Genomic DNA, 13,003 nt, shown 5'->3' on the forward strand with positions numbered 1-13,003 from the left:
ACAATAGACTTTGTTGAAGCCTGTATGGTGTTTGAGGATAAAATATTGAAGGATTCGGTTCAGGACATGGCTACATGCCTTTGCACCTTGGCTTTGAGGAGGCAGTAAAAAAAAAAAAAAAAACTAAACCCAAAAAATAATATAAAAAGGATCAGCCTAACCAGCAGTGTTTCCCCCTGGCATGCTTTTGAACTGCCACGAACACAAACCTGTTAAGGACTGAGACAAATAGCAGCAGGTAACACCAAGGCAAAATTAGTTTGAAACAAGACACAAGATATTAGTCTTCAGAGAGGAAAAAAAAATGCTTCCACATAGACGCAACACATTTTGGTACTCTAAAAGAATAACCAAGGCCTTAGGATGGGAAAAAGCACGACTTGACAGAAGGGGAACTTCAGGTACTTTTTCCTACCTTTCTGTCAACAAACAAGTCAATGACTCAGATCAAAAATGGGAGAGTGGGGATGCCTCGGATTCTCTTAAGTGCTCTTGAGAACATTTGAAACCATTTGTATCATCAGTCCTTCAATCTGTTCTTGATTCAAACACACATTTTGCCTGGGTCTGCAGTGTAATTTAGGGCAAAACAGGCATAAACCAAGGCGTGTGTTTTTCTTTCGACCACCATCATATTTTTGTTCCTTTTTCTTGAAACCCAGATTTGGCAGTCGCTTCCATCGTTGAGTATAAACAAGCTCAAACGCGCCATAAATATTTCACATTGATATTAAATGCTGTCTCTATTTCACTGAATTAGAGCTCGAAAAAGGACTACAAAATACTCCTTCATCAATTAATCATGACAGCATCAAAGCACTACTATAAATACTGTTTGAAGCCAACGAAAAAACATGGAAACAAGGACATTCTTGAAGCTGGTCAAGTACCATGTAAAATGTGTTTTCCTTATGACCTCTTGGCCCCAGTTCCTTCCTTGTACTTTTGCTAAAGCTATTGCTTTCTGAAGTGGTAAACGGCTGGATAAACAAGTTGAATATTTCAGTAACGAAGAGTGGAAATCCTTTCTTTATACCCGCGACTTTGATCAAAGTGCTCCATGGGGAGGATAAACACATACAGCGTTACATGTGCATAGACTGAGACAAGCACACTTTCACACACTTTTAAATACACAAAATAAATAACCTACGCAAGAACACAGCTTAGGCAGGGCTGGGCTCTGGCAGAGCAGAATGATGAAAGGTTGTTGAAACTATGACAAAGCAATATTTATGCTCCACAAATAATGAAAAATACCGTTGTTGTTAAAGGTTCAAGAACTACAAGTTTTTCTTCATATTCATTGAACTAAATAAAGGAGATATTGCAAAAGGACCTCTGAGAGAAACCAACATTACACAAGTTTTATCTTGAACTTCTAAGTTTGGCAAGCGTTGCAGTGTTTTCCCCTACCCACAGGTGTTGTGTATGGCTTAGTGGAAGAAATAACGGCTGTAATACAGTGCTTTCAGCAGCATTGACTGGCAAGTTGCCTACACAGGCATCAGTAGTCAGGGTTAGAACTATTTTCTTGAGATTTCTTGAGAGTGATGATATCACTCTGGGCTAAGAACAGATGTGAAGCCTTTATAGATTAGAGGCTTCGTTAAACAGTGGCTAGACTAATTAATTTAAAACTCAGTGGTGCTGAAAGTGCAAATTACATCAAACAAAACAAGAAATGACTTTCTTAGGTATGTTAAAAATTGGCACAGTTATTAATACTGGTAACAGTAGTTGACTGTCTGGTGATTCACCAAGAAACTAATGAAAACTAAACTAACTTAATATTGGAAAACATAACATTATAGTTTTAACTGAAAAAATGTCACTGGGGTATAGTACTCATTTCTTTTACCAGTTACCCTGTGCTGCATTAAAAAAAATTACATGTATTCAAAACAGAGCTTGCTTTACGAACTTGGTTTGGCCAGTTGTGGTCATAGGTTAACATACACTCATCATGGGCATGAATGTCGTGTTAGTTTTCAGCTTAGAATTTTTTTTCTTTTACTTTTTACATTTTCAATGCATGCCAAGAAGAGTGGCCAAATATCCAGCCAGAATTATGCCAGATACTTTTTAAAACTTTAAAGCCCAATTTTTTTTAAAGTCATTAAATATGTATACTATACAGTCATTTCACCGTGGAAAAAAGACAGTTTCAAAGAATTCATTAGAAGCCCAAAATGCCCATGATATTTGTGATGAGTGGATATAAACTTCTGACCACAACTGCATACATGGAGCAAAGGCCAAGTTCAGCCAGGTGACAAAGTCAAGCTCCACCACATTCCCAGTGGATAAGCTAATGTCTCAGCTAGTACCCTTCTACACATCCTTATGACAGTTTTTTGGAAGCAGCTTGCCAACCCCACATCCAGCTAACTCTTCCTTTTCACATTTGTTGTTATTTCTGCTCTGTGAAATCTTAAACTTCATTTAGACTTCTGTGGGAAATCTCAACATCCCAACTAACTACGTAATTGGAAAATCCTTGTATCCCTACACTGAGGTCTTCCACACCATCAAGTCGTTGTGGTATGCATTGGCCCGACATGTAGTTACATTTCTAGGGAAGTGCACGACAGGTTACTTAGAAGGTTGCGGCATAGGGTTAAAATGGGGTCTGGTTATGGTATAAGTTATGACGTAGAGCTGATACAGAGGTATAGTTTACGTGAAAGGAGTCTCCCTGCTTTGTGCTTTCTACATTAGCGCAGAATAGAACCATACCTCCAAACAGAAATTACTAAAACAACAGTCTTCTGACTATAGTTGTCCTGGTTGAAATATAAATAAAATATACACTTCAAGCTACTGTCAAGTTTTCTGTATTTAGCCACAATCTATGGCCACATACTGGTTGGCAAGATCAGAGATCTATGTTGCCACAAGGTGTAGTTACAATTCTATGGAGGTGCGTGTGAGGCTTAAGCTAGCTTTAATGCTAAAGAATAAATTTAGCTTTAAAACATCTGACTTGTTTGAAAGCATCATTTTTTCTTGCTCTTTAAAATACATTTTCTAGCAGACAAGGTTAGCTTATCGACTTCTGCCTTGTGAACAATTTGGGTAGTAACCACTGACACTTCTAGTAGCCAAAATGAAATTAGCTACCAATTAACAGTCTAATGAGAATATGGGTGGGGTCTGGAAAAAACATGATTCTGTAAAAAAAAGCAAAAAACATCTAGATCAGATGTGGTCAAAAATAATCAAGAGTTATGTGGCCAAAAGTAGTCTAGAGTTGTACTTTTCCTCGGTCCAAGCAATCGAGAATATAACAAACACCATGACCGAGACAAGCTCCAGTTCCAGTTAATAAAATGATAAATCCTCACATTCTTGATTTTGATCAACTCAAAGAAAGTAACGTTAGCTAAGAACACCCTAAATCTATAAAACCCTTCCAGAGATTTGGTGCCATTTGGTGCGGTTAGGGCCTTTTAATGATCCTTTGATTTGAGCTTGGTTTATTTTATACTTGACATAGGAAAAAAAGCCTTGATAGCGTCGATCGTTGGTTAGTACTGAAGATCTTTAGCTTTCGACTCCATTAACACTGACTTTTACCACATCCACCCCCCCCCCCCCCCCAGTGTGGTCATCTCTAGCTTGCTAAAATATGAACATACACACACACACTAATCCCAGTCACACTGACATAAAGACAGATAGACACATATAAAGTAGTCTGTTTAACTGTGCTCTGCTGGTGCTGTCTTGTTCCTTCCTTGAGGTCTTCATTAGTCAGTTTGTATGAACTTTCATGAACTTTTCCTCCCCTTTCTGTAGTTTTTTTTCTCTCTTTGAACACCATTTTGAGTTCAACTGCTTTACTGTTGAGTACTCTACAGCTCATAGCAGGTTTTCTCATCCGAGTTAGCTTCACGATCTGAATGGGAAAACCAATGTATAAAAATCTTTTCAGCACTGAAACCCGTGATTATAAAAGTGTTTACAGTGTGGTTTCCCTTTTACCATTTGCCCTGGGAAAGCTGTTTTAGTCAGCTTCTCCAAACAGACAGCAGCCAAGCAAAACCAACAGAACAGCAGTTGCCCTGCAGATTCTCGAGCAATTTAAAAAGTCCATGGTTGAACTACAAATGTGAAAGAAAAGATCACTGTAGTTTTGTCCATCACAGTATCACAGTTACAGTAGAAGGATGAGATGAGATTCACATATTTCATATAAAAGAACACACGGTGGGTATAATCCTATAGGCAAAATCACTGAATATGATTGATGAGTGCTCCATCTTTTGTTGCCCACTCTATATTGTCTTTTCTTCCTCCATATTTTGCTTTTGTTGCCTGGCTACCTCACTCTAAGGTCATTCAGAAAACCAGGCAGCTTGACATCTAACAGACTGTATTTGTTCTATGTGATTGCTTCTTTCAGAAACCCTTTGCAGAATATTGTTCCTCCTCAGAACTTTATAATAGAAAGCAAAAAGATTAGTAAAACTTCTTGTTCCTCTCACAAATCTGAAACCCAAGTGGCTGGCAGTGAGTTCAGGTACCCCCAGATACAGTCCGTCCACTGCTGTGTGATAATTAAGCATCTGTTCTTTACTGAAAACTACCATAAAATTGACATTCTGAATGACATGGAGCACAGTCTCTATCTACAGAACAGAGATGGACGAGATTGTCTATAGTGACAGTTCAGGGGTCTGAGTTGCTTCTGCTTGGTTCGGTCCACCTCCTCCAGATGTTGCTACAATCTACAGCAGATGGCCCGTTATCTGGGCAGGGCTGAGAGCAGCCTTGGTTGGGGCTACTCTGTCTTTGTGTAGGACCGTGGAACTGGAGAGGATGTTGGGCTTGTTGGAGGCTAGAGGAAGATTGGGGAACGTTTGTTAAATGGAATAATCTAGACCACAGTGTTTCGCTGCCGGTAAGGTGGAGGTGGCAAGATGGTTCCAGATTTCAGGGAAAACTCAGACATGTATTCAGGGTTTTCAGCTACTGCCGGCCGTATGTGTCCATTCTGCTTATAGAAGAGCTTGGCGTTGGTGGAACCTCCCTGGGCACCATCTGAGGCTGCCTGGTTAGATGATTTGGGAGGCAAGCTGTGCTGCCAGTATTCTGGATTGTCAAAGGTCACCTTTAGCTTCTTCCCGCTGGCTTTACCTGATGTCTGCCCTCCATGCTTCAGCAAACTGGCAGGGTGTGTGGTGGCGTAGCTCTGGTAGGCTGGCAGGCTGCCATGCCCGATGGTGGCTGAAGTGGACAGGGCACCCGACTGGCTCACCTGAGCCTGAGCAGTAGTTCCTACTTGGCTCTGAGCAACAGAGCCGCCACCTGGATTGCCAGGTTGCCCTGCAGGTTTGACGGTGTGGTGGGCATGGAGGATGTGAGTCGGTGGACCATGGTGGCAAGGAATACCAGATGGAGATGGTTGGGCTGTGGGGAGGGGGTAGTGGGGCAGGCTAGTCTGGATGGTAAGCGGGAGATGGGAGCCTGAGGTTGTGGCTGAGATAGAAGAAGGAGGCTGGTTGGGTAGGGGCAGACCATTTCTCCTCAGGGCTTCCAGGCCCAACTCAGTGGGGGTATGGAAGGTGTTGAGGTAGAGGGGCTCATTGATGTACTCGTCCTCTCCTTTGGGCTGACTGTTGGGTGTGCTGTGGTAGCCTGGGTTATCCAGGGCGTGGATCTCGCCGTTTTTACGTCGCGTGACAAACGGGTTCTCCTCGATGGGATTCAGATATTCTGTACCACAGAAAATGAATGAGAAGGAGAGTGAATTAGAAGAAGAGAAAAACAGTTCAGACAGCAATAACAAAAAATTTGGAGAAATTAAATCAAGAGGTGAGAAAACAAAGGAAATAGAGAATGAAATAGAGTAAAAGAAAGAGATCACTCGGTAATGAGGAGAGAAGATGGAGATGATAATGGCGATAATGGCAGGCACTCAGGACAAGACGGGCATCTTGCCAGCAGTTCTTTGGCACTGGAAACTCCATCTGCCGGGGTTGAAAATGCCAACAAATGACCCCTCTTCACTGCTTCCAAGCGCTATAATAGTGGGGTGAGAAACCTATTGATTTTGCCCACTTTTCCGCTCCTTGACATTGCATCAGATGCATTTTGCTGCAGGCTTTGTTATATTTTGAGCTGCTCAAAAAAAAAAAAAAATCAAAGACGGTAGTGCAAGAGCGGGGCTGATGGACTGAATTATGATCAAAGGCAAAACATGACTCTGTAGTAGTAGCTGACATACACCGCCGTCGAAGGAAACTCAGTAGGAATTTTAATCAATGGAATGAGATGAAATGAACAGGAAAAATGACAGGCCGACTATCGTACAAAAGATCGTATTTACTCTGTGAATGAGCAAAGAGATGACAGGACAGAGAGAAAGGTGCACATATATTATGTACTTGTTTATAATTTTAATTATGTTTCTGTTTGTGGAGCTGCACAGATGATTGTAGCGTAATCAATCTTTAACTTCCACTGCACAGTTTTGCTTTGTAGATTAGTAAGAAATTATTTTAATTAGGTAAGGTTATTTTAAAGTTTAATATTATCTACTCTGTGCTGTGGATTAAATACAGCTCCTAAAATGCATTTATGCATCATTACTACTAAATGCCCTGCAGGACTGCAGAATTCCTACCTGAACCTATTTTTAGTTTCTTTAGAGCAATTCTGCTTCTAATGTGTACTCTGGAAAATTAAACTGGATTAATTATCTTCTAAATGATTCAAGTGGCCACAACAGTCTCATAAGGCTTAACTGTGAGTACCTGAGGAGCTCTTGTCCTTCATTGGCGTCATGTATCCGTCCTCATCAATGTCCCCTCTCAATGCTCTCTCCCCCAGAAAGATGGTTGGGTCAGCACTGTACCTCTGACCCCCACTGTCTTCCCCTCCAGCCTGGCTCAGGCTCTTCTTATGCAGGCTTCCATTACAACGCTGGTCCTCCAGGACCGGGCTCGGGCCACCTGTGGCATCCTGGTTCACACAAGCTTGTGCGCCTGCCAAGGGTCCTTCTGCAGGATTTGGACCACCATCTCGATAGCCAAATTGATTCTGCGGTAAAGAGAGGCAGGGATCGGATAAGAAAGATAAGAAAAACCGAGCATAGCATGAGTTCAGGAGGGGCCATGAAGTCCAAGTCAGAGCAAATAAGCTCATGACGCAGCTGATTCTCTGCTAAAGAAGTGCAAGTAAGGCTATTTTGCTCTGCTTGATTGGTAAATCATGAATTAACTGTGATTAACCACATGTTTTTGTAAAGTTACATTCAATTTCAAAAGCCACACCCAAGCCTGATTACTACCAGACCTATTGAATCAAAAAATCACTTAAAAAGAACCTGTATGACAAAGTGAAGTAGGCCAAAGTATCTCAAATATCAACTCATCATGCTAAGATTTAACAAACTGACATCTATCTGTCTTGAAATTGTTATAAAAACCATTTCTAAGGCTTTGGTGAACCACGGTGAGCGCCATTATTAGGGGTGGGTATAAAAAAATCAATTTTTCCGTTTCAAATTGATTTTAGTTTGAATGATATCGATATCGATTCATTAAATTCTGAATCAATTTTTAAATGTGAATATATTTAGCCAGAAATGCCAGAATCTCAGCTCAGGCTCATGAAACTATTTCAAAAACTGCCAAAGAGTTAAAACACTAAACGATTAAAAAGCAGGTGAACGGATTCCACAGAAAGATGTTAACACCTCTGTAACTTTGCTCTGCTTCACTTCAGCAGCATCAGGTAATCCATTCATAGGTTGATTCATGGTTTGCTTCAGTTTTTGTTCTACTGCAGAATATTTTTAAACTGCTATAAAAAGCCAGGGCAGGAAAATCTCCTTCATGTTTTTCTGCGTTTTATCCTCAGTTACTTTGACACAAAGGCATCTGCTGTGATGCTTAAACCTCTGATGAAGTCTCAAGTGTCAGCTTTGTTTTTATACATAGACATAAAAAATATGGATATGTACTGATAAATGATCAGAATTAAAATATTTCTGACTGTCTGAGTCAAAATTGAATCAAATCAAATCAGGACCTTGTGAATTGGAATTGAATCGGTTATAGAACCTTCCCAGGAGTGAATGGCCTACCAAAAGTGGACTGAACAAGATCTAAAGAACTGCAGTCAAAGTTCATGATTCAACAATAAGACAGAGACTGGGCAAAAATGGCATCCATGGGAGAGTTCAAGGAGAAAACCACTGCTGACCAAAAACAAAAACACAAAGTCTCACATTGACCAGAAAACATCTTGATGATGCCCCAAAATTTTGGAAAATATTCTGTGGACTAATGAAACAACATCTGAACTTTGTGGAAGGTTTGAGTTCCACTACATCTGCATAAAACTAACACAGCACTTCATAAAAAGAACATCATACCGTACAATGTAGTGGCAGTTTGCTGCTTCAGTTCAATTACTTGCTGTAATTGATGGAACCATGAATTCTGCTCTCTGCCAGAAATTCTGATTAAGATACTTTCTGATATAACTTAGCTGTAAATATCTTTGGTCTGAGGTACTCTGGGTACTGTCTAACTCTTTGATGATATAATATCTATGGCAAATAAGCTAATAACAACAAAGTTTAAGCTAGCGTACACAACTTTTGTTCCACCTGCGGCAAAGCAGTGAGGCTTTAACCCATGCTGCTGCCTTTTGAAGTAAAATTCTCAGACAAAGTTCTGCTGGTATAGTCATCAGCCACCAGGGACTGTGAGGGGCAGCCAGGCAAAGCTATGATACAAACACCTGAACCTTAAAAATAAAAAAAAAGGCCCACCAGAATATACAAAACATGACAAATGAAGCAAAGGGCTTCTTGCCGAGCTGTGTTGGCTTGCCGCGGGCTATTTAATCCAGGCCAACTTCTCTGCACTCTTGCCAGCTGCTAGCGCTACAGCAGCAATTACGGGAAGCAGATCTACAAAACACAACAGAAAAGAGGGAAATGTCCCGGGGTTATATTCGTCCACCTACTCCTACGGTCTTCCCTCCACTGCAATCAACATCCTCCTCCTCCAAACTTCTCTGTTCATCCCTTCTTCAAAGCAAGTCATTATCGGCTCGTCTTTTCAAGTGCGAGCGAGTGAGAGCAAATCAGCACAGATAAGATAACCGTCTGTATCGGACTGTGTCTGAGGCGGCACAACCTGAATAACTAACTTCCTTCGGCAAAGTCAGCTCACTGATGGATTTATACACCCTTCCCTGCTTGGACACGCGGCAGCTTCTGACTGTAAAATCAAAAGATCTTCAATTGGCGATCTGGTTGTTGACCTTAAACAAGCAGGACTCTGACTCGATTATCATGTGTGTGTTTTTTGGCGTATGTGCGCGGCTGTCAGGGAACAGAGAGCCACTGGCAAATGGATAGGTCGTGGGGCTAAAGTTGTATAAGATGCGGAGCCATGGGCTGGCCAGCAGTACATGGTGCATGCTGCAAAGCAAGCAGCCCAGCCTGTGCTCATTGTCTATTTGTAAACGACTCCAGCATTTTAAGATAGCGGCTTGTTATTTGCCTATGGCGCTCTGAGTAATGAAACCTGGGGCCTGGGGAGCTACTGCATAAAGAGTCCAGGTTTAAGACACACACACTGTGATGGAAATGATGGAGGTAGGTTATTAGTAGAGGGAAATTATCAGTGTATTGCAGGTTCTTAACCACCTTGAGCATTTATATAGGACAGTAAAAGAGAAGAGGCACGTACACAAAATTAAAGATGTTTTTTGCTAGAGATCATCTATGACGCTTAACAACTTTGGAGCGTTTGGCACACAAATGCTTCCAAAATGCAGTATAACACAGTGTTCGTCAGTGGTCTTACCCTGTTGGGGTCAACACGAGGCCTGGTCGTGCACGACTGAGTGGCCATGTTGAAACCTCGAGGCACCAGATACTCCTCGGCATCCATCAAGTCATCAAGGTCCTCTTCGTCCAGCAGGCTCTGGAAGAACTTGCTGTCATTGGGACTGGGAAGCTTCATGCGGTCGTCTCCCTGAGTTATACACGTGTAACAGTTTTAATTGCCGAGCACCAAATTAATTCCAGCAGCATACAGATTGCAGCGAGAGATGCATCAGATAATACTTTTGTGTCTGCACGATATGTAAATGTTTGCAGAGAAAAGAAACAAAGGAAAGTTATTATCAAAGGACACACCTGAATCACCAGATATCGCTGTGGGTCACGAGCCATTCTGCAGAACTCGGCGGCCAGCTCCTTGAACTTCGGCCTGCTGTCTGCATCAATCATCCAGCCTGGGGAAGAGAAAGAGGGCAAAGGAAGAATGCCATGGAGTTAGAAAAAGAAGCAGAGAAATATACAGAGAGAAGTTTATTAATTGTCTACAATTCCTTAACCTTTATCCCAGCTGTCTCCTTTTTCTTTGCTCATTTCTCAGAAGGACTACTCTCGAGCCTCTTACTGCATTTGCAGCTTCCTGTCAGCCCTGTGTATTATTCTAAGAGGGGGATAGTTGCTAAAGAAATAGGAACAACAAATCAGGAACAGTCTGATAGTTAATGAGTTGTTCTTTAGTACTTCCCTAATAACTCTTGACCCAGGGCTATTAAATACTTAAGAGCCAGCTGCTAAACACACTATTAGTGAATCATTAGGTAATGATTAGCTCATAATCATCCGTAAATCCGGAAAGGTCCATTTTTTTTTCATATGTAGAGTTCATTCTCGATAAACTCTACATCAAACACAGCAGAACAAAACACTAATTGCTTCTTTATTGCTGCTTAGTCATTCTTTTTTATTACCTCAAGTAATTAAGTATATTACTCAGCAGTTACTCAGTAGTTACAAAGTAGTTGCTCATAACTTCATAACTACTTTACCTGCTGTTTCTTTATCTGCTCAGTTGATGTATCATTATAGTTCCTCAGCAGTTTCTCTTTGCTTTGTCATCCTTAGCAGTCATTCCTCCACACTCCATTGTAAACACATACTTGCTCAGTAGTTACTCAGTAATTAATCAGTAGTTATGTAGCCATTCATCATGACTTTAGGACTACGTCGCTATTACATTCCCCTTCTTCTTTTTCTTTTGGCTGGTCCATTTATGTGTAGGAACAGCAGATAATCTGCCCACATCTTACCCAACCTTTATCAACCTCTTCTGGCACACCAACCCTCTGCATGTCCTCCTTCGCTACATCCACGAACCTCCTCTGTGGTACCCCCCCACCTTCCTCCATCTCCATATTCTACACCCTTTGTCCAATAAAAACTATCTCAGCCTCGCCTTTCTAACGTTATCTCTGAATCCTGAGCTGTCCTTCTGATGTACTCATTTATAATCGCAACCATTCTGGTCACTCCCAGTAAAAATCTTAGCATTTTCCACTCTTCCACCGCTCTGACTCCTGTCTTTTTGTTAGTGCTACCCTCTCCTGTATGATTTATCATTAGAGGTCCTCAATAATTTCTCAATGCTTCAGGATTACGTCACACTTGCCAATAACTTCTTTACCCCCAGTGTAAAAGCATATTTACTCAGTAGTTCCTGTTCCCCACTTTTGAATCTCTTATTGCAAAGTGTTACTCAAACCAAAATAATATTTGACAAACAGCTGGCATATCACAGAATACAGCCAGGGGCGCAGTGATGTGTCTCTAAATACCGGAGGACACTGATGATGCATGAGCATGGCAGGGTTGCGACTGGTTTCTAAGGTAACCACGGTGGTTTTCATACATTAGCCTGAACACATGATCAAATGCTAGACAGGCTTTATGAATAGATCATAAATCTCCATCTCAGCCTGCCTGACCATCTTCATCAGCCGCTGCTCTCCCTAGACGTGTCTTCTTCCCTCTGTTCCATTACTTTCCTACAGGATGGTTGCCCTCTCTCTCCCCAGTTATTCTTTTTAATTTGGTAGAATAAAATTATACTGACATCCATGCAATAATATTAATAACCAACTGTCAGGGTATGAGTGTCTTTCATTGTGTTGTTTGAATGCAACCGGCATCTACCGACAGCGATTAGGGTGGAATGTTTCCTTGCGTGTTATTCAGTGCACGACTTGATATTGTGAATCAATCAAAAACGCTTTAAACATCAATATGAGAGCTGTAAGTATTTAATTTGTCTTTATTAGCTCTCTTGCATGAAATACCATTTAATAATAATAATTGAATTTCAGCTAGATCGCACTAAATGTGAATATTCTGTTTCTTCAGTTGGATAAAAACAAAAAAAGTGTCATTTTGGTGCAATCCAACAGCTCCATGAATACACTTCAGTAAGAAATGGTAAAAGGGGACATTTCCAGCTATCACTTTATACTGGATAATGTAGCGCTTTGTTAAACTTTTATCTGTGCGCAGTTTATCTAAGAGAAAACACTCAATGAAAGCTGTGTCACTGTGTACCTTCAACCTTCATTTATTTCAGGAATGCTGAATGAGCAACAGTGCCGTTCACTTTGACTTAATTCTATACATTTTAAGTGCCAACTGCTTTGCTCAAGGGCAACTCAGAGGTTGTAATAAAAAAACTTTTTTTTATTTTACTTTGTAAACCACATTTCTCTCCTTTAGGCTACTGCTGCAGTAAACACAGCAAACCCCTGAAGGTAAAATGCCAGGTGGTGTCTTAGCTCAGATTAGATCGTAAGCAAAGAGAGCTGCTGATTTCACTGTCGACATCTCCATTACACACTCTGCAGCATCGACGGCTAAAGTGAGGTGTCTCCAGCAGTCCAATAGGGGGTTTATTGTATGTTATTGTTTGTTTTTTCATGTATTTATGTTACAAAAAACTTGCATATACCTTGCTATACTCTAACAGCATTTATCGAATTAAAAATCTGCAGTCTTATGTGCATTTCTTACATTCTGGGCACCACTTTTAATCTAGCTCCTCTTAAATAAAGCCTGACCCTTTCTGCTGTCACTTCGCCTGTTTGACTTTGTTCAAATTTCCACTTGCAACGCCCCACGCAGGCACATTACCTAAATGAGGTGCAATTACTCCAG

The 13,003-nt window shown here is 41.0% G+C and overlaps 1 protein-coding gene across 2 annotated transcripts in view; it reads right to left on the reverse strand.

The window, feature by feature from the left end:
* Positions 1–3,620: 3,620 nt before the first annotated feature.
* LOC134619986 (receptor tyrosine-protein kinase erbB-4-like) overlaps positions 3,621–13,003 on the reverse strand; it is a 356,445-nt gene continuing 347,062 nt past the window's right edge. For both annotated transcript variants that reach the window (XM_063465828.1, XM_063465829.1), the window contains exons 24-27: positions 10,169–10,266; positions 9,834–10,004; positions 6,762–7,047; positions 3,621–5,721 (exon numbers count right to left, since the gene is read on the reverse strand). In XM_063465828.1, the coding sequence (XP_063321898.1) occupies positions 4,883–5,721; positions 6,762–7,047; positions 9,834–10,004; positions 10,169–10,266 (1,394 nt within the window). In that variant the 3' untranslated portion in view covers positions 3,621–4,882. The remainder of the gene's footprint in view (positions 5,722–6,761; positions 7,048–9,833; positions 10,005–10,168; positions 10,267–13,003) is intronic.

Source organism: Pelmatolapia mariae, linkage group LG23 (assembly GCF_036321145.2).
Source record: "Pelmatolapia mariae isolate MD_Pm_ZW linkage group LG23, Pm_UMD_F_2, whole genome shotgun sequence".
Taxonomy (NCBI): domain Eukaryota; kingdom Metazoa; phylum Chordata; class Actinopteri; order Cichliformes; family Cichlidae; genus Pelmatolapia; species Pelmatolapia mariae.